Here is a 22,705-nt window from a genome sequence, read left to right on the forward strand (position 1 = left end):
TGTGTAGAATATGTGGAGGAAGCTGCAAGAGATTTCATCCCTCCTTTCTCTTTTTTCTTGTAGATGTCGCCGTGCCAAGAAGGCGCGGCCGGCCGCCGCTATTGGGAAAACGTGGACAACCCGTTGACCTGGAATGTCCTATTTGTCACAAGACTTTTTCCAACAAAAGTAACTACGACGGCCACCTGACCATGCACACCCCGCAGCGAAAGCGCTACCGCTGCGACATATGCAACAAATCGTTCCTGTGGCGCAACAACGTTTACGCTCACAAGAGAAAGATACACAACGTCCCATCAAGCCGCGGAGCTAAAAACGCCGGCTTCAAACCGGCATTGCTCCCTCCAACTTCTGACGCACAGAATTGGAGCACTATGATGCGACCGTCGATGCTGCCTCCAGCCGGGTTTTCTGCATCACCATCGCTATTGCTCCTTCAGGCAGCCAGCGCCGCCTGGAACGACTCTAGAGAAGCTCAAGAGAAGTAGTATATTTTTTTTTAAATTTTGCTGTTATTTTGGTTTTTTCTCTCCGGGTTTCTCTTATTCTTTACAAGAAAAATAAACTGGCAAAACGAAATGGAGAGGGGAGAGAACAGAAAATACGTAGAGGCGAGGGGCGATCCGGCTTTATGTATTTTTGTTAAGAAAACAAGAATTAATGACAATGAGGCCATCTCCGATTTGAACGTGTCTGAAGGAGTCATTTCAGTGTGCGGTGGCCTGAACATAATAAGAAACGCAAAGCAGCTTCGGCCAATCGCGCCGCACGTACTCTTTGCATCCGGAGTACTGTGCTGAATTTTTCGTCGTTCAGCGAGGCCAGACCGGCTGAAAACTGCAGCGTCGGCTATGTGAGAACGTTCATTTTGGTGCTTGCTAGTGTTCTCTTTGGGGCAAATGCTCGCGGTCGCAACGCGGTGGCGTGAAAACTGCGCGTGCACGCATTACTAAGACGGTGTAACCGAAACCTCTGGATAGGTCTCGAACAGCTGCAGCTTACGGCTGTGGCAGCAGCTTGTGTGGCAGGTCCGTACAGTTATGGAAAGCCTTGATGAGCGCCTGCACGTCACACCTGTAGCACCCGTAAGGCCCAGTAGGCCTAGGCTAGCTGGAAATGACGGCGTATTAAAGCTCGCATCCGTGATCATACGTCCGAATACTGCATCCCCTGTCACCGTCGTACGTGTTAGTCGTATGCATGACGTACTTGTCGAGTCTTGGGGAGGGGATAAGGCACCCTGTCTTGTTCGCATGGACGCTCGCTTGACCTCGTTTGTGTGCGATTTTTGCCAAAAGCTCGCGCCGTTTGTGGTGGAAATTATTTTCATCTCTGTCGGAAATTGAACGAACAGAGAGCGAGCAATAATCAGGTCTTTATGGTCTTGATGATTTTTCGTTTGTTGTGTGTCGAAGAGCTGACGTGGGTGCAATGCCCTCCTTCACCGTAGGACTTCCGACAGCCGTACTATGCTGTACATACGAGGGTTTCGGGCGTCCGACGCTGCAGCGTTGCGTTCATAGAAAGTGGCATCGTCTGCCGGCAAGCGTCGTCCGTGCCTTATTTATCTTCGTGTGGTCCAAGACCGAAAAAAAAAAAAAGGAAATAAAGAAATCTGTGTCCACAAACGCAGGCAGCGACTGCATAAAGCGCTATTTTCTATTCTTCCAAAGCGGAAGCACTGTACCGTTATAATTTTGGGCATTCAACTGCCCAAGGTACATTTTAATCGCAAGTTGCGCGTGGTGTATCTGGCGGAGCGAGCGGCGCGTGATGAAAGCTTGATGGAAGCTTATGGAAAAGACGCCAAAGTGACAGATCTGACTGGGCGCCATATTCTGCTCGATGGTAGCTGTGTTGCTCTCGCGTCGTTTACGCGTTTGGCTGCCGTAGTCGTGTGAACATAGTTTCTCGCATTCATCGTGCTCCGACGATTAATTGCCGTGCGTCTGACACAATTTAGCTCTTCTGATTCTTTCAGAGTGAAAATAGCCGTTCCAGAACCTTGTCGCATTTGCACGCTTTAATTTTTGCCTACGGTCGACGTGTGTGCTATGATGCGTAACAGCCCAGCCACGCGGTTTCGGTGTCAGCTGTGTGTGCTATTACAATTCCCGCCCACCAAAGTGAAACCTGCTCAAAGGCCCACACCTGCCCCAGGATGGTTCATAAATTGGGAAGTGGAACATGTGAGAAGCGTAGTCGATGTGATCAAAGGCAGGTTTAATTGACCATTTGCAGTAAAACATCACTATTCAGTCGGGCATCTACAACAATGGTTATTTCCAATATAGTTGTCATGCTGAAAGTGATCAAACTCTTTCTGCATTCTTTTATCTGATAAGATGTTTGGGCCAAGTGTCTGGCCCAAGTGGTCAAAATTGCAGTGATGCAAGACTATTGCCAGCAGTCATGAAAGGGGGAGTGGAATGGCTCGTTTTTAACAGGAGGTTGCGACGGCACACCTCTGCAGATACAAGGGTTGTCTGCTGGCTGCACCTACACATGTGCCACAAAAACAAAAAAAAAGAAAACTCCCACTTGTACAAACATTCACTGATAGTTCTGCCGAAAAATGGAAGTTAATTCTGCACTAACTCACCATACATATGAAGGTCAATCTGAGCTTGTTACAGTACCCAGCCATAGGATAGTAAATCTGGATAAGCTTAACAAAAAATTAAAAGATGCAAGGAACACAGCTCAGTTAACCCTCAAAATGGCATTTTGGGACTTGCATTTCTTCAATCATGTGTGCCTCTTAAGACAACCTAGTAATTGACATCATTTCCTTAAGAGGTCCGGTTACCTCTGACATGCTTGCACCATGCTTCTATTTTTGTTGCTCTTTTTTTATCTTACAATTGCAGCCTTTCTGAACACATTGGTGAATTGCAGCACAGATTTTTGAACAGTTTCAGTAGTCTTCATGGAGCCATGCTCCATGTTAATGAAAATGTGATAAAAATTTGCTGTTCTATCTTATTTTTGTGCTTGATATATAATGTGTATGTAGTTATGCATCTGTTGTTAATGTCCACTCTCATTGCTTTTAAGGTAACATCAGTCTCGTAAATAATGCTCATTGCACCAACTGTGGCATTATAATTTCTAGCAAATATAATTATCAGGAATGAAGAAAATCTTATAAATTAGCAGTAACACTATAATGCAAATTACCCTTGCATGTCCAAAGTGTTTTGTTCTAGCCCATCTGCCAGTTAGCAGTAGGAATGGAACAACTGGAATAACAGCCTATTAGTTCATGTTTTAAGTCACCCATAATTTTGTTATGGATGCAATTTTAAGGTGGCAACTTTTATAGGTTATTTAATACTAAAAACACTATACAGATAACTGTAGCATAACACTTTTTTCACTGTACAATGTGGACATAAATGAAAAAAATATCTTTACATGTACCTTGTTTTATGTTTTGCAGTTTAAATGAATTTAGCATGGAGTTTTAGATAGTACTTTGGTGGTCATGACAAGCACATCACCCTTAGTACATTTGTTATTATGCTCATGAAGTAATTCTTGGTTAGCTCATTATGCAAATTATATTTTATGACTCTTAGCATTTTAATGCTTAAATGCTTTATTGTATTATCTAAAAATGTTTAGGCAGTACATTTTACAGCATACTGAATGTGGTACACTTTTACTGCTCTTACACTATAATGCTATCATTTTTATGAATGTTCAGTCCATAAAAAATTGTGAATTGGCTGTCATAATAAAAGTATGCATTTTGTGATGCATAAGCATTATTCGGAATTTCATCTTAATGGGCCAGCTCAGTGCAGTACTTTATGGTCAGGTGGTTTGTTGTTTGATGTCGTACAATGGTAATTTAGTTACTTAGCCCTTTAACTATTAAGATAGTCTCAGCTGTACGCATCTTGGCTATTTGTACCAGTATTGCAAAAGATGAGCCATACTTGTCCAGGCCACAGCTTTTCTGCTTTACTTGCTGGAGACTAGTTTCGATCGGCAGCTCAGTTCATGTTATGTGTCATAGTTTCGGCATCTGAACTCATCTTTTGATGCGCTCAATTTCTTTCATTACCATCTGTTCAGATATTATGCTTCGACTTTACATGTGTACAGTGTACAGAGGCAAAGTCCCTCTTTTAGAGTACACAAAATTAATAATACTTCAGGTTAACATGAGAGATATACCACACATGTAGAATATTTTGGTGCATGGACATATGTGCAGTAATTTGGTGGAATAATAAAAAAGCTAAGTTTGTGGACTTATTTATGAACGTATTTGGTAGTTGAAAGGTTAAAAGCATCACAAAGACTATGCAATTGCCAGGTAGGAATATTTTGCCTTTTAGTACTTTTCATTTTATTTGGTTTTAATGAATTGCAACACAAAATTTTCAAATGTACAAGGCCACAGATTCATGTTACCCATTTGTGTTTGCACAGGGACATTTCTTGTTCCTCTCAAAGGGCTGTATTAGAACGGCCCTGCAGCATTTTCCATATAACTATTTCATGAGTGTATTTCAACAAAAATATTTTTAGTTCATCACGTGGGAGTGGAGTTAACGAAACATTGCCACCTCTTTGCAGCATTTCCGTCCTTTCTGTTCTACTTCAGTGTGCCAATACAGGAAGCCCGCAATGTTTTGCCCAAATATGTAAGCCACCGCATTGTTTCGATACTGCTGAAGGGGTGTCCAACAGGCACCCTTCCACCAGATGATGCCACTGTCTTGTCAGTGATGAAACCTCTGTTTTGTGTCAGGCCCATCTGAAACTGCTAACATAGTTTCGTGTATGTATTCAGGCGATGCACAAAATCACTAAAAATTGTGGTAGTTGGCGCACTGCATTCCAAACATTTATCTGTGTTTCACTCAGCCATTCACAACAACATTGGTCGATGAATGGTACGTAGAACTTCCTACAAATGTAAGATCACCAGCATTGGGGATGAAAGCAACTCAGCCTATATGCACACTGCTTCACAGTGATTGGACAGTAGCTACGAATAGAAGAGACATTGGAGCATGCGTACACATGGAGTAGACCAAGAGGAAAGCATTATGAAGTGATAGCGGTTATGGTGTTGTTTGCTTCAGCATAGGAAATGTAAAGCTTAACTGTATTTTGGTTTTAAATAATTGGCAATTATGATTTTTCTTCTGCAAGGTCAGTGTTGAAGAATATTAAGCATTACAGAATACATCTTGACGTCTGTTAGATGCAGTTCCAAAGATCAGTAGTCTGCCATACTGTTTGAGGCTGCAAAGATCATAAGAGCCTGAATGCAGCATGCTAGCTTCTTGTGGTAGCACATAGCCCTTTCTGTTACATAAGAGAAAGACACACAGTAGTGAACTGCACTTATGCCGGAGAACCAATAGAAGCCCAATAATATTTTCTCACTTAAAACAAAATACACCTCAGGCTCAGCATTCAGAAATATATGCCATATCAAATTCACTTTTCTTCTGCATTTTTACTTGATTCACCTCCCCAAGAGATTTGTGCCTGAATATGATTAACTTTGCAATTTTCTGGTGTTAAAGCTCACTTTCTCAGCTTAGAATTTCTTGTTCTTTTAGTTCACTTACTTTTCAAGCACACTAGTGGTTCTGTCAATGCTATAGATGTGTTAAAATTTCAGAGATGCACCAAATTCACTGTATTGCTTTCCTCTAATAGCCAGTGGCCTCTTACATCGTTTATTTATTTATTAATACCTCAAGGGTCCAAATAGGACATTACATGAGGGGTGAGCATGTAAAAGGCAGGATTGATGATGACAAAATTAGAAAGATGAATCGGAACACACAATGGGAAGATCTAAAGCGCGGTGTATCGAGGATGAGTGCAGTTTGTCTGGGAAGGCCATTCTAGTCTTGGGCAGTTCGAACGAAGAATGACTGCAGGCATAAGAAAGCACAATGTGTTTTTATCAACCAGGAAATCTTAAGAAAACATAGCAAAATAGGACATTTTGGCTGATTTATTTTTCTCAACCTATCTATATGTCACCTGTGCAATATCTGAATAGAATTCAAGCAAAGTAAATATTTTTCTTGAAAAATAACTAAGTGTGGCTGAATGATGGTCCTTGATTAAATATAAATGGGAGATAGTCGAGCCCCATGCCTGGGGCATCTGGTATGGTATGATCCAGTGGCCATTGTATTTCTCAGATCATCACAATAAACATGAAAAACAAAAAGTGGTGGGGATTTCAAGAACTTCAATACAGGTGTACATGGTATATTGAAGGAAATTACATCTGGCTCGGGTGTTCTTGACAGCATTGTCTTTTGGCAGTACTGGTTTACTTTCTTTGTTGAAATCTATTGAAAGCTACCTTTCTAAGATGCCTTGAAAGGCATCCTACGGTGCTTTCATGGTAGGCTAAAATAATTTGACTAAAATAATTTGACAAAACATTTTGAAGCTTGCTTGTGCGCTGAATTTTCTTAAGGTCAAAACGAGGTCCCAGTTTTGTGTGCTGCTTTCCATACTGCCAGCTCATTCACTTAGACCATACAGAACCTCTAGTGAAAGATAATGCAAAATTTCATGGTTAACTGTGCAGGTAGCATTCTCCTACAGCCAGAATTAATTCAGCTGTAGCTTGTTGCACAGGTCTGTAGATGTGTTGCTGTTCTTGACACTATTACAGTCCAGAATGATGATGCATAAAGTGCGGATTGCTTAACCTTGTTCTTGATCTGGCAATTTTCTATGATGACAGTTGTGAGGTTGCTTAAAGAACACTATTGTCCATGTGCTTTCAATGTCTTAACTTGTAACCTGTGTTTATTGCTCATAAAGAAAACTGCCTACATTTGCAGTTATCACATGCGTTGCTTGGAAGAGTAGTGCTCTTGTTAACTGGTGTTGACTTCTGCTGCTTAGGTCACATATTTGTTTGCAGAGGTGTATATGCACCAGAGAGAGCACATAATTTTAACAAAAAGCATATTAATGCTTGTAGCTTTTGTCTGACCAGATTTGTAGACATTGACCAAGATCTCCCAAGTATACTTATAAAGGGGCATTACCTAATCAATATCTATTGATTGGCCTGTCTGGCTTCATTAACTGCAGTGTTTGTCATCACAGCAACATCCTTTACCATGCACAAGTCGCATTCTGCAACACTGTGTTAAGGGAGGCAGGTTTGAAGGACATGCATTATCTATGTCTATGATCCAGCTGTCCAACTCCAAGCTCCATCTCCTGCTTGGAGCTTGTAATTTGTCTGTAAGGCTCTTAATGCAGAGACAGCTGCAAAAGCATCTGCCGTTTTTACCTTTGTGTTCTAAATCTTTGCATAATAATAAATGGAGACTCTGTGTACCTTGTCCTTCTGAAATAAGGAGGCTCAGTGCAACATTTTCAAACAGTGCGCACGTGCTGCTATTGTGATCATTCACATTGCCATTCAGAAGTGTTAGCCAAATATCAGAAAGAGGTTGTTCAGCACAGTAGATAAACAGTCTATAGTTTTGCATCTGTGTCTGCATTGAGTGCATGTAGAAGTTGCATGTACAAGTGTGGAACCTTCCTAGAAGGTCCGCCTCCTTTACTCCTCTTGGAGAACAAGGCTTTTGCTGTTCGTCGTTTGATGTATGCTGTGCCGAGGCTTAGCCTCCTAAAAAGTTTTTGTCACCTAGTGACACCTTGATGTGATTTACGTGCTTGGAGTGGCTATTCCGTGTTTCTTGTCCTGATGGGTGAGCTATAGCTTGCAGGCCGCCATGATAGTCATGTATTGGTGTGTTAGTGCATTGTATAGACCTAGAGTTGAGTGTTTCAAGGGCATTCTGTAGCAAGAAATGTGTTCTGAACTGTGTATGGGCACAAGCATGGGTGTTATGATTGGGTTAAGACCGTTATGGATGCTGGTGTACTTTGTCAACATATGTTAGAAACTTTTTACACCTTTTTATTCTCATTTGCTTTACGGGTATGTTCATTTAAGGTCCATGCCTATTGTCAAGGCTCATTTTGTTTACATAAAACAAATAATTAGACTCGGTGCATCAAATGTTCGCATATAGCTGTGGTAAAAATGACAGTTTTATTTTCCAGGTATTGCTGTTTCTTGTGTGATCAGTCGAAAACTGTTTGTTCACTAAAAACTGAGTAAACTGTGTCCTTTCACCATTACTGGTTTGTCTAGGCATGTTATTATGGTAGAAGTAGCTTTATAAACCCTCTTATGAAAACAGTTGTACTGAGGCCTATCAGTTACTTTCCATAGCCTTATACACGATACACATATACACATGATACGCACATTATACACATGATAAGAACTGCACATCCATGATGTGCGTGCATGGTAATGTGAATGGCATTAAACATTTGAAGGCACACACACAAATAAGCAGGGCAGGCTTTAGCACATAAGGAAAAATTATTTATGATGTACAAAAAATCATTAGACAAGTTTGTGAGGTGTTTCCTGGCTGAATGTTGCACAATGTGAACCCTTTATTAACTTGAGAAGAGTATTGGTAGAGATAACAAGCTTAAAAATCTTTCATGTCTAGTCTGTGATCCAGCGCAGCAATTCACATTTCAAAGTTTTATCTGATCGGCCATTTGACACATATGAGACAAGCTGCAACACTTAAAACGTAAAACATTTGCATCAATATCCTCAAGTATAAACCAGGGACAAAGAATAGCTTACTCATCTTGCGATGTGAAGGTTTATATTGTGAAGACCTAGATGGTGAGAAGTAGTTTTCATGAATATGCTAGAATCTGTACATAAATTTATGCAAGAACTGCTTAAAACAAAACAGAAAATGACATCCCTGGATTCAAATAACCTTACTATAAAGAAAGTCAATGCTTTAAAATTGTGAATATATATGTCTTCACTGCTGTCGTGCATGAAAGACTCGTGGAATGTGCTTTTGGTCATTGGAGTGCCAAAATTTTGCCACCATGTCTATACAGCATCATAATTTCAGACCCTGCTGTTTACAGGTACTTGTGCAGCGAGACTTGGAAGTACTTACTTATGAAACAAAACATTAGTGTCACGCCTGATCATGCTTTGAAACATTGACTAAAATCCAGAATTCTACATCTTCGACTTCACCAATGTCATGCTTCTAAAGGCTTGTATTGCAGTTAGTGAAGAAAATTCATGAATTCAAATTCTCTATGTACAGTTGTTTTCTTTGACATTTCTGTAACTTGTATGTCTTCGAACGTTTGATGCACCTTACCCTATAGTTGTGACTTTGAAATTTGCGAGTTTGCAATACATTAGAATGACATTGGTATAAGTGATACTGCAGTGAAACTTACTGTGTGAGCACAGTTCCGTTAAAATATTGTGTAAACAGTTAGCTTGCAAGGTTTATTTATTATTTATGTTGCCCAGTAACTGTTCTGTTATTATGGTTATTGAATATTTAGCTGTTTTGTATGTTTTGCTTTCTTAGGTTTCAAGTTATATTCTCAAAGCGGTAATATCACAGGCACCAACCCTTTGATGGAGAAATGAGCTAAAAGCAGAAGTTTTCTCTGCCTAGAGGTAGCTCGCACAGGACACGTGAAAAAGGAAAAAAATATTGAGCTGGAAAAGTATAGTGTGGCAACTGGAGAAAAAAGAATAGATTTAGGAATTTAAGCAGAAAGCAGTAGGCCAGTGGATACGTTTCTGAAGCATGTTAAAGGAAAAAATATGCACACTTTACACAGTTGCTTTAGAGCCACACTATTTTTAATAAAGCCATATGCCTTTTTGACCTGCTGTCAAAGTTCAGAACTCTCAGAAGTCATCCAACATAGCCAGAGAGAACTTCAAGCAGCTTGGCTTGCACAATGCTTGCTCTATTTCGTAACTGCATTTCTATGCAAGCTTGATTGACATGGGGACTGTAATATTGTTTTAAGCACATGCTGTTTTTGTTGCCTTGTGTACCGTGATGTGTGAAGGTAGCAGTGAATCTGCTAAGTAAAGGTCATACAAGCATGTGCAGTTTGACACTGAGCATCTGATGCACATTGTACATCTTCATAGTGCAGTCTCGCTTGTTCAGGTGGATATGCTTTGCTCACGTCATTATGTTGAGCCTGTTTGTACGTAGTAATTATCTCCTTCAAAGTGCAGTCCTATAGCTTTACGCACACTTGGGCAGTGATTCAAGCACACTGGAAAGTTAAAATATATTCTTGAAAGGTTTGCTGTGTGCACAATGCTACAGCCCACCAAATCTATAAATGTCAGTTGCAGTGGAGTATAACCCTGCTTCATAAGCATCACTTTTTTTAAGCAACAGTCAACTTTCGTTAGAGCTATTGGCTGATTATAATGGACATTTCAGCTGCCTGATGTATTGTTTTTTCTTCTTATAGGTGCTAGATCAGCTTTCTTCTTTTTGAAGCTGTTGGGATCCCAACATTATGCATGTGTAACAAAACAGTGTGTCACTCAACGCTGGCATACACCTGCCATGGCTGCATTACCAAGTGCCAGCTTGCGAGCCTGCTAAACACCATCGTAATTGATTGTGGAAGCTATACCGCTGTCTTGATCATAGTGCAGGTAATACTGCTATGTTAATGTTAAATGTGTTATTCCTGATGCAGAATATCTTTTGCTATTGGCGCACTGTAATAAACACAGTAAATTAGCAACTCATGGACTGTTTTTACCTTAAAGAGTTACATGGGACATGTGTGTTCTGCTAAGTGCATAAGTCATACAGTGCATGTTAATTACAATAAATGTAGTTTTATTGTGTAGTTCAATTTGGCAAAACACAATGATATAGATGAAGAGAATCTACTTACAGAAGGAGTAGGGCAGATAGGACTGCCTGCTATTCCATACTAGTAAAGGACATGGCAGGAAAGGAAAAAGTGATGAGAGGTGATGAAAAAGAAATATATGTGCTGTGCAGTGGCATTACTTAAGTTATGAGTCCAACGTCAGGTCTGATATATTGAAAAAAAATTCTGTGCACGTTGTGTGCACAGGTAACATTCTTATCCTATTCATCTGATTTTACTACTGTGCCTGCTGTTAGCTTTACAACTTGTGCAAGGTTTGGGCTGTATAGACAAACATGACCTTCCACTCGCCTGGGCCCTGCATATGAAAATTGAGCAAAACGAGGCTGCACTTTGAATAATTGCATACTGTGGCTGTGGTTTGCCATACTGTTTAATGCAGTGTTCATGAGAACTATTTATCTTTTATTCATGCTTTTACATGTCTTTGCTGCTAGTAGCCATTTGTAAAAAAAAAAAAAATATCAGTGATCAGTGATGTTTTTCTCTCTCTCTGTCAAGTTTTTAATAATCCTTTGCTGTGTTTCTTTGTAGCCCCATGACATCATCCTTGCAGCAGAACTGCATGCATCAACATCTTTTGCTAATGCATTTACTCCTGTGCTTATTTGCACAATGTAGTTCACACTTCTGCTTTACGCAATAAACAATGAGTGCCTGTACTGATGTTTTGACTCATAATTTATGGTAGCTCTTATATGGACATTTTTTATGTCACTTTGTGCTGGCATAATGTGCCCTTTTTTAGCTTTCTGTGTTCATTTTTCTTCAATGCAATGGATATGTGAAAAAGGAATCACTACTGTGTATTCAAACAAAGCTCATCACTATGGGTTGTCAAACATTGTTTCTTACAATGGTTCTGAAACTTGCAGACCATGGACTACATGCAGCTTGCTGACCTCTTGTTTGCATTCTGCATTGCTCACACAAGCACATGGCACTTTCCCAAGCTTTAATTACCTGGGCAATTTACCTGAACAAAGACACACTGAAACCTATTGCAATCTTTGTACAGTCTGGCATGGTATGAAGAGGCGTCAGTGTCGACTGATTTAATAACTGTGGCATTGGGAGCTACTTTCAGCGTGTCTGTGATAAAGATTATTCCCTCTCTCCTTCCTTTTCAGTAACTTGCTGCAACCATCAGTTCTGCTGTGAAACAGTATACAAAGGGGAAAGCAGCATTAACAATGTCTTATTCATCATGCTGAAAGCATTGTGCAACAATGCAGTTACCAGATTGGTTGACACTTGCGCATTAGCTTTGATGCTATACCATAATACACTGAAGAATTGTGTTAATTTAATGTGGGTAATTTAATTGGTGTTGAAAACATGCCCATGTTTCCTTACTAAAAAGGAAGCCTTTTATCTTGAATGTGAATTATTTAAATGCATTGGTTAAATGCAAACTGCAATAAGTGACTAGCTTTTACATCAAATGTGCTTATGCTGATGTTGAAAGTGCCGACTTCAGTGAAATAGCCCTAGAAACACCTTCAAGCCACGAACCACCACAAACAGTGGTAAGTTTCGTTGCACAGCACTAAGTGAATATGTTGGCACGTGGAAAAAAGTTCATTGTCACTTATTGAAACATGGCTAGCACTATAGGTGCTGATATGAAAGTACGTGCAAATACTGGCACCTGTCTATCAGTAGGGTCATGCTAGCCAATGACTAAGGCTGTGAAAGTGTTGCCATGCCAAGCGACATTTGATGCATTGTTCCAAAAGCCACTTATTATGTTACTGCATGACAGAAATTGTAATGATGATAAGCTCCACAAGCTAGAACAAATCATGGCTGAAATGAAAATGTAATTTTTCATCATGTAATGTGCCAGAAAGGACTTGTACAGTGCTTACTCATGAGCGGGATCAGTGTCAATTATGATGCAAGTTTTGGATATATATTTTTATTTGAATATTCAGTAATTTGAGCCAATTTTGTTTCTGCCATCGAAGTTGAATAAACTGATGTAGATTGCACTACAAATGTGGCCTTGGCACCATCACAAGTTTCATACCTCTAGGTTTTAGTCTTATAACGTGTCCATCGATGACTACAAGTTTGTACAGAATTTTTGTGGAAATGTCATACGTGATTATGTTATATAGTAATGTCCTAATTTAACCTTTTCTGCTGGACATATTGCTGCTTTTGTTTATGTGGGCAGTATGGGAGATGTTCTTATTAATTTATTTATCTTTATATTTACTTTAAATTTAGAATAGCTTTAAGTAGAATAAATGGACATAATGAATCAAGAAGTGTTTGTCTTCTGGTCTTGACATATGAAACTACTTTGTTTCTTTTTTTGTTTAAGTTCTGTATTTTATGCCTTGCTTCTTTTAATGCTGAGGTAAGCCAATTTTTGCATATTTAGCATGTACTCACTGCAAATCTGCTCTCTTCTGGAACTGATAGCATTGTATCATTCTTTTGCAGCACATAAGCTCCAGCTCCACCATCTGCTCAGTTAGCATGCCATGAAAGTCAAGGACAGAAGATATGTGCCATTATACTGTGTGGCTGCTATTTCCATCTTGACTTCCCTGTCTCTGATGACCCTTTTGTCTTGACAGTATGTGCTGTAATATGTGCAGATATGGTGTAAACATCATTTCTTTACACACTTTTAAATGATTTTCTAGCTTTTATTTGCCCGAATTCTCTTTTGTTAGCTGCAGTAGATCAATGTGGTCATGGTTGTGTCATTCCATGCATTGTGGATATATCTGATAATGTTTTCATGAGGTACTGTGTTATCTGTATATTATTGCATCTGTGTTTAGAAAAGCCACAATGTTTAGTGACAATTGAGGTTTCAATTTATGATGCTTTAGCTTTGTGATGTTTTTTATTGACAAAAGTCCTATTTTTGGGGTCTCCAAAGTGAAATTTTTGATGCAGGCAGAAAGTGTGCAGTTTTTTGCTAAACCCTTTTTATTGATCACTTACTGCATCACACATGGCAGCCTTTTGTTGATTTGCACACAGCGCTTTCATAAGAATTTTTCATTCAACCTCTCACTACTTTTATGTTTATTTCTTTTTCACTCCTGATTGGTAAACTTAAAGCAGATTAAACACCTCTGGACATTTTTCTACAGCCATGTCACTTTATTTTTCCTGGAAGAGCTTGCCCAGTATGGTAGCGGAGTGTGTGTGTAATGTGCCCTGTAACATTGTGGAAGTTAGCAACACGATTTCAATTTTTCTTGCGCTTTTAGGTGCATTCATTGCTGAATGGTCTGAATTAATGTTGATTTTGAGCCAGTCTTGCTATTTCTCCCTCAGTTTTGCTCGGTAGGGTACCCTCTCATCATGCCTTGCAAGATGAACCAGGGTTAATTCCTTTTGTGTGCCCACTTAGAAGGGGCCTCTTAAAAGAAAGCTGAAATAGTTTTGAAACTTAGTAGCTTCAGCATTGCTTTGTTGTTGTTGTTGTTGTCTGTTGGCATAAAGGTTTTGGTGCAAGGTCAGCTTTATTCGAGTAATTTAACCACATATTTGCTGTGCACGTTAAGTAGAAAGAGCTGTATTCTGCATGTGAGTGGTGCCTATAACAGGGACCAAGGTAGCTCTTGTAATGGTCTCAAAGAGGGGGAAGAGTTTGTCACTTATATCTCTGCATATTTCGGTAAGCACAGGATGGCCACAGGGATGCTGTACTGTGAAACAGCTGAAAAAAAGAACGTGCCAAAATTTTATGAACTCACTTCAGCTATTCTCTAAAGATTCTTAACACTTTTTATTGCTTATAAGCGCATAGGATGGATATTGACAGCAGGTAGACAGTTTTCTGTACTCAGCTCAATGTTTGTGAAAAGTTCTTCAAAGAGTCTTGCGTTTGTTAGTTCTAGAAGTCTCCGCAAGTACACTGCACTAATGCTACGCACACACACTGGGCCCTGTGAAAATGTTTTTCTCTTCTCTTTTGAAAATGGTGCAAATAAATTGCTTCCTCCATGTTTTCTTTCTTCCTTCTTTTCCTGCTCCCCATCAACAAACCCCAGGTGGCGGCACAGTCGGGGCCAATGATCAGATGTCAAGTGTGGATGACTTTCTCAGCAAGTACAACTCGTACCTTCAGCAGCTGCAGTCACCATCTTCGGCTGAGGGCTCAGCACTACTGGCGGCAGCTCGGGCTGACAACACGTGCCCAATCTGCCTCAAGACGTACTCAACCAAACACAGCATGCGGCGCCACATGCTGATGCACAAGCCCTTCAATCGCCGATTTCAGTGTGATGTTTGTGGCAAGCTTTTCAACTGGCCCGGCAACTTGAAAACACACTTGCAGACCATTCACAACATGCGCGTGGTGGACTTCAAGTACCGCAAGTATCGCTTCCCTCTTCCTTCTGACATGAACAGCAAGTCGTAAAGTGGCTGAACACACGACAGTGCTGCGGGCATGTCGGGAGTTCACGCATGTGGCATGTATTGTTTGCAGCGTTATGAAGAGGGCGTGGGCTGTAGAAAAAGATCGTAGCCTTGTAGACTAAGTGTAAAATTCGAAGTTGGAAAAGTGCATGCGGTATTGACAGTGCAACAGTGCTACACGTTGATGAGTTGGTCCCTCTCCATAGGTATGACTTCGGCTTTAGGTGAATGGAGGAAGCGTGGAAATGTCATTTGTGTGCCAAGCTTGGCTTGTGGTCATTAGAGAAACTGTCTGTTTGCTCCTTATTGTCAGGTACACTTTCTCTCGGTTTTTTACTTTTAAGTGATCTGCACGCAGGTGTTGAGCGCTCTGTCAAATTCTTTTTTTTTTCTCTACATTGTGGTATACAGAGAGCAGTTTTATAGTTTTAAAGTGTCACAGGTGATATTTAAAATTACTTGGTGTTGAGATTGGCACTTATTTCTTTACACGAGGAATGCAAACAGTCCAGCACAAAAATTTCACATATGAGGGGCCCATTCTTCTAGCTCTGTAGCCACATAAGGCCCTCTTAGGTGGCATGGCTTAAGTGTAAGGACTATTCCCCAACCACAGACAATTTTGTTTCCTTGGCCACCTCAGACCACAGCCTCTATACCTCTGCAAACCACAAAGAAAGCTTCACTAGACATGGCCTCCCAGCTGCAGCCAGTTTAGTCCCACTGGCACTGCAGAATGTAGACCATTTAGGAAAGTTTAAATTTATGTCCTAGTGAAAACTATGCAGGACTTCACAATGTGTGGTATACAGTGACTCAGATGAAGCATCAAACCATTCAGGTATACAACCACAGGCACTGCAAGTGTGCTCAAGTAACTGTTTAGTTAAAACAAAATGGAAATCTACATTTCTACAGCTGTATTGCTCTCTTATTATCCTTTGAAGACTTGCATTTTCAGTTCTACATGAGAGGTTCTACCCCTTACAGCAACTGAAGATGAAAAGCTTATAAAGAATTGCTTCATGTGACATTAACTTTAATTTTAATTTATACAAAAGAAAAGGCATGTTAATTGAAAAAATTGGTATAAGGTGAAAGTAAACTTGTCATAGGAGGTGTGGCATTGACAAATTGTGAGCAGCTATGTGCATTCATTCTATGGTACACCATGTTACTTGCTTTTGATTGATTGGCAGCTTGCTTGATGAGGCCTGGAGGACGGCATAGAAGAGGAGGTTCTAGACATGTGTTTCCACAGCTGTGTCTTAGACATAGTCTAAAATAAGGAAGAAGACAGCTCACTCATTGAAATAGACTTGAGTCTGTGATGTCCTGAAGGAGCATAACAGAATGCTTGGTTGTAATTTTCATTTAGCCCCGAGTCATGTTCTGGAGAGAGCTCATATCACTGTGTTCTAATGAATTAGTACAGACAGAGCTAGTTATGTGCTTGGAAAGGTTGACAAAAAATGCTTTTTCTTGAGTTGTGCATGCTGCATTGGGCTGTATTTTTTGTTTGTGTTGTTCAAATAGTATAATGTGCACACAAGTGTTTTTTTTTTATTCCTTTGCATGGACAATGGATACAGGGTGTCTTCCTAGCTTTTTCTCTGTTGATCCTTACGTGGCTTTTTTGCCTTGGCTTAGCTGTGTTTTGTTGCATATTAAGCATTCAAACAAATGTAGTGTACTTCACAGTACCCTGCAAGTTTAGCAAGTTTTATGAATAGTTGCATTTTTTATGGCTACATTTGTTTAATTATGCCTATCTTTAATTTTTATTGCACACTGTGGTATCTCTCTTCAAGGTTTCCATGATTTTCTGCCTGCACTTACATGTAGTGTGGTGCACTTTCTGTTATGCGGTATCAGGGTACATTTGTATACTTTATGAAATTTATGTTCTCTTGAACTTTTTTTGTTCAGTGCTGATGTAATGTTCACATGCCTGCGTTCCTATGTATGTGTTCACCTTTGCTTCTGGGCAAGGTAGGAGAGGTCTAGTGTAGGAAAACAATATAATTATTTTTTCATATTTTACATTGAAGTTGTAGCTTTAACTTATTTCAGGGACACAGGGTGTTTTATTAATTATTATTATATTATCATTATTATTAATATTATTATTCTAGTTGTGTCACTATGTATCCCCTTCAGTTGCTAAGTCTACAACTGTAGACACCAATATAATGCCTGGGAATCACAAGCACTAATGAAAATAACAGAATTTAAGACAAGCTGCATACATCTTGGGGCACTTCTTACCCAACCTATGCCACAAAATCAGTTAACATGCACTTAATATGCTCATGGTGAAGCTGTGTCAAGCCAAGTTGCCGTTAGCTTCACCTCAAGTTTCTGTGTCTGGTCATGTCTTGGGTTCTTGTCTGTCATATCTTAAAGTAACAGATTATATAAGGCAAATTTCTTAAATTAATGAGTGTTTTCCAAGAAAGCTGACCATGAGCTAGGCTATATTGCTGCCATGCATGAAAATATTTTCAGAATTCAGGCGTGGAGTCCACATTTGAGGGCACGATGAAACCTTTTAAGTAACTTATTGTGATGATGCATTCTCTTCATGGTGTTGGAAACACAAGAAATGCATTAGAACTAAATTTCCAGCAGACAACTGGCAGCTGAAGGGGATGTTTTAGCTTCTGTTCTTTTGGAGTTGGTGCTTCCATGTGGTCCTTGTTCATGTGCTTGTCAGCTGTGACTTTGTCTTTCCTTAGTCCACTATTTAATCACTTGATCGGAGGGAGCCTCCTGCATGTTTCTGTTGCTTTGCTTTAAAGGTCACTACACGTGAGTTAGTTCATTTCACAGGGAACTTCCTCTTGAAGACATGGCACAGAGGCACTGCCTCTATGCCTGAACACTTCGGCAGATTTTACTGCATCTACAAAAATGGCAAGGCTCAATGTGTCAGAGCTCCTAACAAAGTGCTGTTTTCTGTATTTAATTGTCGTGTAGTGCTTCATTAAGTTGGGTGCTTTAGGTATTCTCCCTTCAATGTTATCTCACATTGGACTAAATACTGCCTTTCCGATGAATACATCCTGGGCACAGGTTGCATTGGAAAGGTATCTCTTTTTTGTTGAACGGCCTCGTTTTGTATCTCTTTAGAGCTCCAGATCTTAATCATACTGGTATCTAATGCTCTTCATGTATTATTTTTCTTACACTTGTCGTTCTGTAATTTTTATGATAATGTGGTGCGTACAAGTTGAGCTCGATAGATGCGATTGTCCAGAATGTCATATGATCTTGCTGGCCATGTTATGCTAGAAAGAAAAATACTCTTTTCTCCCTCTGAGAGGTCAGCCTAACAAAGTATCAGCAGAGAAGCAACATGCCAAAATAAATTCTGTTATCAGAACAAATCTTTAGAAAGCCAATTAAGTGCATTACAATGGAGACTTTGCCATAGTTTGCATGTAGTATAGTTTCCTCTAATGCTGGTAAAGCACATTTTGGGCCAAAAGCTCCCAAATAGGTGCCTGTGAGACACTTTTGTGCTTCCTGTAATGGCTTTCACTGGCGGGTTCACACAAATGTAGTGTTTTGTCATGTTTTTCAGACAATAATGCACCTGTTCTATGCAACTGGACACAATTATTTTGTATGTACCACACTTGCTACACTTAGAACTGGTTCAATGCAGATGGCATGTGCATTAGGATAATGCACTGCCTTAGAACTTTGCTTAGTCAAGGGCCAGTATATTTTATGGTGTGCAAGCACTACTGATGCAGTGAATTCTGGTTCAATGCCCATCATTGAGATTCTGCAGAATTTCATCGGGCTGATTGACCACCAGCATCACAAGCTAGAATTGTGGTTCCCATTTTACAAATCAATGAGAATTGAGAATGACTACAACACTTCAACAAATAGTGTGCATTTTCATCTGCAAGCAGCAGCTATTTAGACCTGCTATGTCACTCTTTGTGTAGCCTTCCAGTAAGTGTCTGCGTCTTGTCACTGTAAAAAGTTGGCATAGTAGCTTTTAGTGAAAAATACTCTATTTCATGCTAATGGATTGCCTTCTATTCCCTTCTTGAAGCAAAACAGTTGACTAACTTTATTGCCTGTATTTTCCACCCTCTAAGTAGGAAAATGAAGTGGAGGAAGGAAATTAACCCTGTGTGATGCTCACTGCTTTAACGATTTAAGCAGTACTGTCTTGTGTGGAGTATCACAGTTTATTTTTTATTAACGAGCTAAAGTGTGCATTTACTGGCTCCTTTTGGCCAAATAGCAAAGATCTGTTGCCTAATTTGAAATTAGTTCCCTGTTCATGTATAGTATTGAAACCAACCAAGTAAGGCCTGCAGTGCCTGGTTGGTGCTTGTGATTTGTAGTTTCTACTGACTGCTACCAGTGGAAATTCTCAAGACAAAGGTCCGACTGCAACCAAATGGTCTCTATGACTTTGCAACATTCTGTCCCCCACTTAAAGGGAAGCATGTGTCTGCCACACAAAACTGTCCAGTCAGGCACAATAAGAGTGTCACATTATTTTTAAGATTGTTTACCTTTGGTGTGTTCAAGTATTCTTGAAGTTACTTGCGTAATTGTCATTACTCATACTTTCTCTTGTCTAAGGGGACATTCAAAATGTCTATGTAGATGAGAACTATATGTATGTTTCTCATTGCTCTCTTTATTGCATTTATGTATCTTCATGCAAATTGTTACATAGCTGTTACATGCATTTGTCCCTTTCAAACTGGTTTGATATATCAGGAGTTAAAGGTGAAAAGTTCTGTTTCATTTTTGTTTTTATCTAATAATTTCAGAACGATGACTCCTGTGATTTAAGCGATCAGTAAAGATGAATTTGTTGATGTTGAATAAAATGCAACCAATAAACTAATTCTACCACAAGGTTCATAACACTATCACTGTTACAAAGGGTATTGGATATAGTATCCCTAGTAGACTGAAGTGCATCTGTTACAAGAAGCAGTTCTCTCTCTTCCTTTTTTCTTTTTTTAGTCATACAAATTGGCTTAGCCCTTAAGATGAAAAAGTCTGACCAAGGGAGACTAAAAAAATTCTTCTATAGCAAGAACTTGAAGAGACGCACCCTTTGATCCGGAGTCCTCCACTACGGCGTGCCTAATAATCAGAAAGTGGTTTTGGCACGTAAAACCCCAAATATTATTATTTGATCTACCCAAATAATTCCCTTCAAGAATGCACAGTGGCATCTTCCTCTGCATTTCCTTCAAGGTTGCCTTGAACTAAAGTATTGTAGGAAAGTGGGGAGGACTACTTGCATCATACTTCAGCAGGGTCAGCACACATGCACATCTAAAATAAGTTTGCACCAAAGGTAACAAGTCATATTCCAGACGAGCCGCATGTGCCTAATGGTAGCATTGCAACTCTTCATGAAGAAATGAAAACCAGTAAGCTCGGCCCATATTTCCAACATTCTCTAGTGTGCTCTAAGCTGAAGTTTCTTTTGCCTTGTTATTTGCTTGACTGGCAAGGCAAGCTTTACAGTTCTTTGGTGTATAGACCAGTCTTTTTTTGAGAGCCTAGTTTGCCAGGGCAGTACTGCTATCTGGAAAGATTAGCTTGATGGCACCTGTTGAAATTGGTTAGTACGGCTCTGACAGTTTCATGCATTGTAATTGCACAAGCAATGGCACCTGTGTAAGGTTGCATACAAACTGTTTACCCAGCAAATACAATGAGATAGCCAGTGCAAATTTGGAAGGAATGTATGTTACAGCTGAGTGGAATGAGTAGTGCTTTTGTTCTTGGAGCAAACATACATTTACACATCTGCAGTGTTTACACTTTGGCTTTTGCTTCAAGCTTGGGCTTGTCAATGTGACAATATTCTAGCTGTGTGGGACAACAAGTTTGCAAACTTTGAAAACAGCCACTTGTTGGTCTGTGATGTCTTCCTTGTATATTTAGCAAGATCCATGCTGGTACCGTGCCGTTCTCACAGGGCTCTCATATGGCCTACTTTGCAACACTTTCAGGAGAACTGCAGTACTATTAACTATGCACTGGCATTTGTTATCATTGTCACCTCTACTGCGTCTAGTGCAAGTGAATTTCTCGTTATGGATATTCTGGCCCTTGGTTGAAAGCTTATCCTAAAGTAAGGACAATATTATGCACGATGTTGCAAGGTTGACATTCATCAGTGTAACATTGCTTGTGTGGTAAAGTCATAAAGCATTTATTTATCAAATTATTTTCTTGGAACTTTGTGAGCAGGATTCAAGAAAGGGAAAGTTGACATGTACTGGTAAATTCCAGAAAGTTACAGAGGAAACCCAAGTGCATTCCTGAGAAAGCGATAAGAATTTGGCATCCGTTTGAAAATAACACAGAGCTATAAAGGAAGGCCATGCTTGTTCCTCAGAAAATGAGTAAGGCTTCTGTTTTGAACAACTCGTGTGAGTTATCTTTTTAACTTCATGCCATATTGATGTGGATGCCATCATTTCTTTTCAAACATGTGTGCTATTGGCTGTTTTTTTATTATTAAGTACATCATGGCATTTCTTTTCATTCTGCTGAGATATTGTGATCGTGTCCTGTAGTGAAAGCACAGTGTACCTTTCCTTGATTATCCTTTGTTGTCTTTGTTTTTGTAGCCTATTTCAGTTGGTGGAAAAAAAGAAAAAAATGATCAAATGGCTTGACATTGTAATGGAGTCATAGAAGCCAAGCTGACTTTGTCAGGCATTAAGGGTCGTCAAGTATGACTGTTAAAAACAAGCCTGAAGTGTTCTGAAATGCATTCATCTTTGTCATATGCAGTTTTACAGACTTGTGAAGTGCGTTGTGTAGAAATGTCTTGGTGTTGAACATTGTGTGTCTCGTTGGGGAAGTCCATACCAGAACAAACGAATGTGCATTTCTGATAGGTCTCTTGGGTTATGGGTTGTGCTGGTGTACTGCTTTCTTTTTACTTCTGCATTGGTAGATTTTTGTCAGCATAAGTGTTTTGTGAAAGCTGTTTTACAAGTGAATCAAATGCAAAAAAAAAATGAACAAAAGGAAAATAAAAGAGCTTTAGATAAGCACTTTCGTGTTCTCTTGTCTCTTAGTGAAATGGCTCACTTTAATTTTGCTAACTTAGTGCTTGAAATTTCTTGGGACTGGCAACTGATTACTATTAATCTTGGTTGCAAAATCATTCATGGTAATCACAAATAGACAGTCTTGAATGGGAGCTTAAAACAGCATATAGTAAGCAGTCTGGGTCAGCGTGCATAGTCTCTGCTGGCATGATGGAAGTTTTAGGGAATGCACTAATGTCCGGCTTTGCATTAAGGGCCTGCAGTGCCACAATAGTTGAATAACAGTTTCATTAGCAAAATATTAATTGTGTTCTTATGCTTGCAAAAACTAGAGAGAGCAATAAATAGCAAGATGCGGTTTCATTCCACTTTCTTTTACTCCAAATGTATTGTGTCGAAGAATTTAACACATTCATTGTCACTTCTTTTAGAGC

The 22,705-nt window shown here is 39.6% G+C and overlaps 2 protein-coding genes and 1 long non-coding RNA gene across 9 annotated transcripts in view; 2 read left to right on the forward strand and 1 right to left on the reverse strand.

The window, feature by feature from the left end:
- LOC142571506 (uncharacterized) overlaps nucleotides 1-1,112 on the reverse strand; it is a 91,679-nt gene extending 90,567 nt beyond the window's left edge. The window contains exon 1 of the long non-coding RNA XR_012825890.1: nucleotides 1,003-1,112. This is a non-coding gene — a long non-coding RNA (uncharacterized LOC142571506). The remainder of the gene's footprint in view (nucleotides 1-1,002) is intronic.
- LOC142571500 (uncharacterized) overlaps nucleotides 1-22,705 on the forward strand; it is a 236,683-nt gene that overhangs the window by 103,425 nt on the left and 110,553 nt on the right. Inside the window, exons 5-6 of one of the 7 annotated variants that reach the window (XR_012825889.1) lie at nucleotides 64-10,564; nucleotides 11,347-11,478. The exons of 4 other annotated variants lie outside the window; for them this stretch is intronic. Coding sequence is in view for 1 of the 3 variants with exons in the window: in XM_075679907.1 (XP_075536022.1) it covers nucleotides 64-488 (425 nt within the window). In the remaining 2 variants the exon portion in view is untranslated. Of the gene's footprint in view, nucleotides 1-63; nucleotides 11,479-22,705 lie in introns of those variants that run through there. 2 more of the 7 variants (XR_012825888.1, XM_075679907.1) reach the window with 2 other exon arrangements.
- On the forward strand, nucleotides 14,838-22,274 carry LOC142571504 (PR domain zinc finger protein 15-like). The gene has a single exon (XM_075679919.1). The coding sequence runs from the start codon at nucleotides 14,867-14,869 to the stop codon at nucleotides 15,206-15,208; it is 342 nt and encodes a 113-aa protein (XP_075536034.1). The 5' UTR covers nucleotides 14,838-14,866; the 3' UTR covers nucleotides 15,209-22,274.

The sequence above is a fragment of the Dermacentor variabilis genome, chromosome 2, assembly GCF_050947875.1.
Source record: "Dermacentor variabilis isolate Ectoservices chromosome 2, ASM5094787v1, whole genome shotgun sequence".
Lineage (NCBI taxonomy): Eukaryota > Metazoa > Arthropoda > Arachnida > Ixodida > Ixodidae > Dermacentor > Dermacentor variabilis.

Bases quoted from the DNA above. Each gene is read 5' to 3' on its own strand.
- LOC142571504 (XM_075679919.1), top strand. From the start codon at position 14,867: ATGTCAAGTGTGGATGACTTTCTCAGCAAGTACAACTCGTACCTTCAG.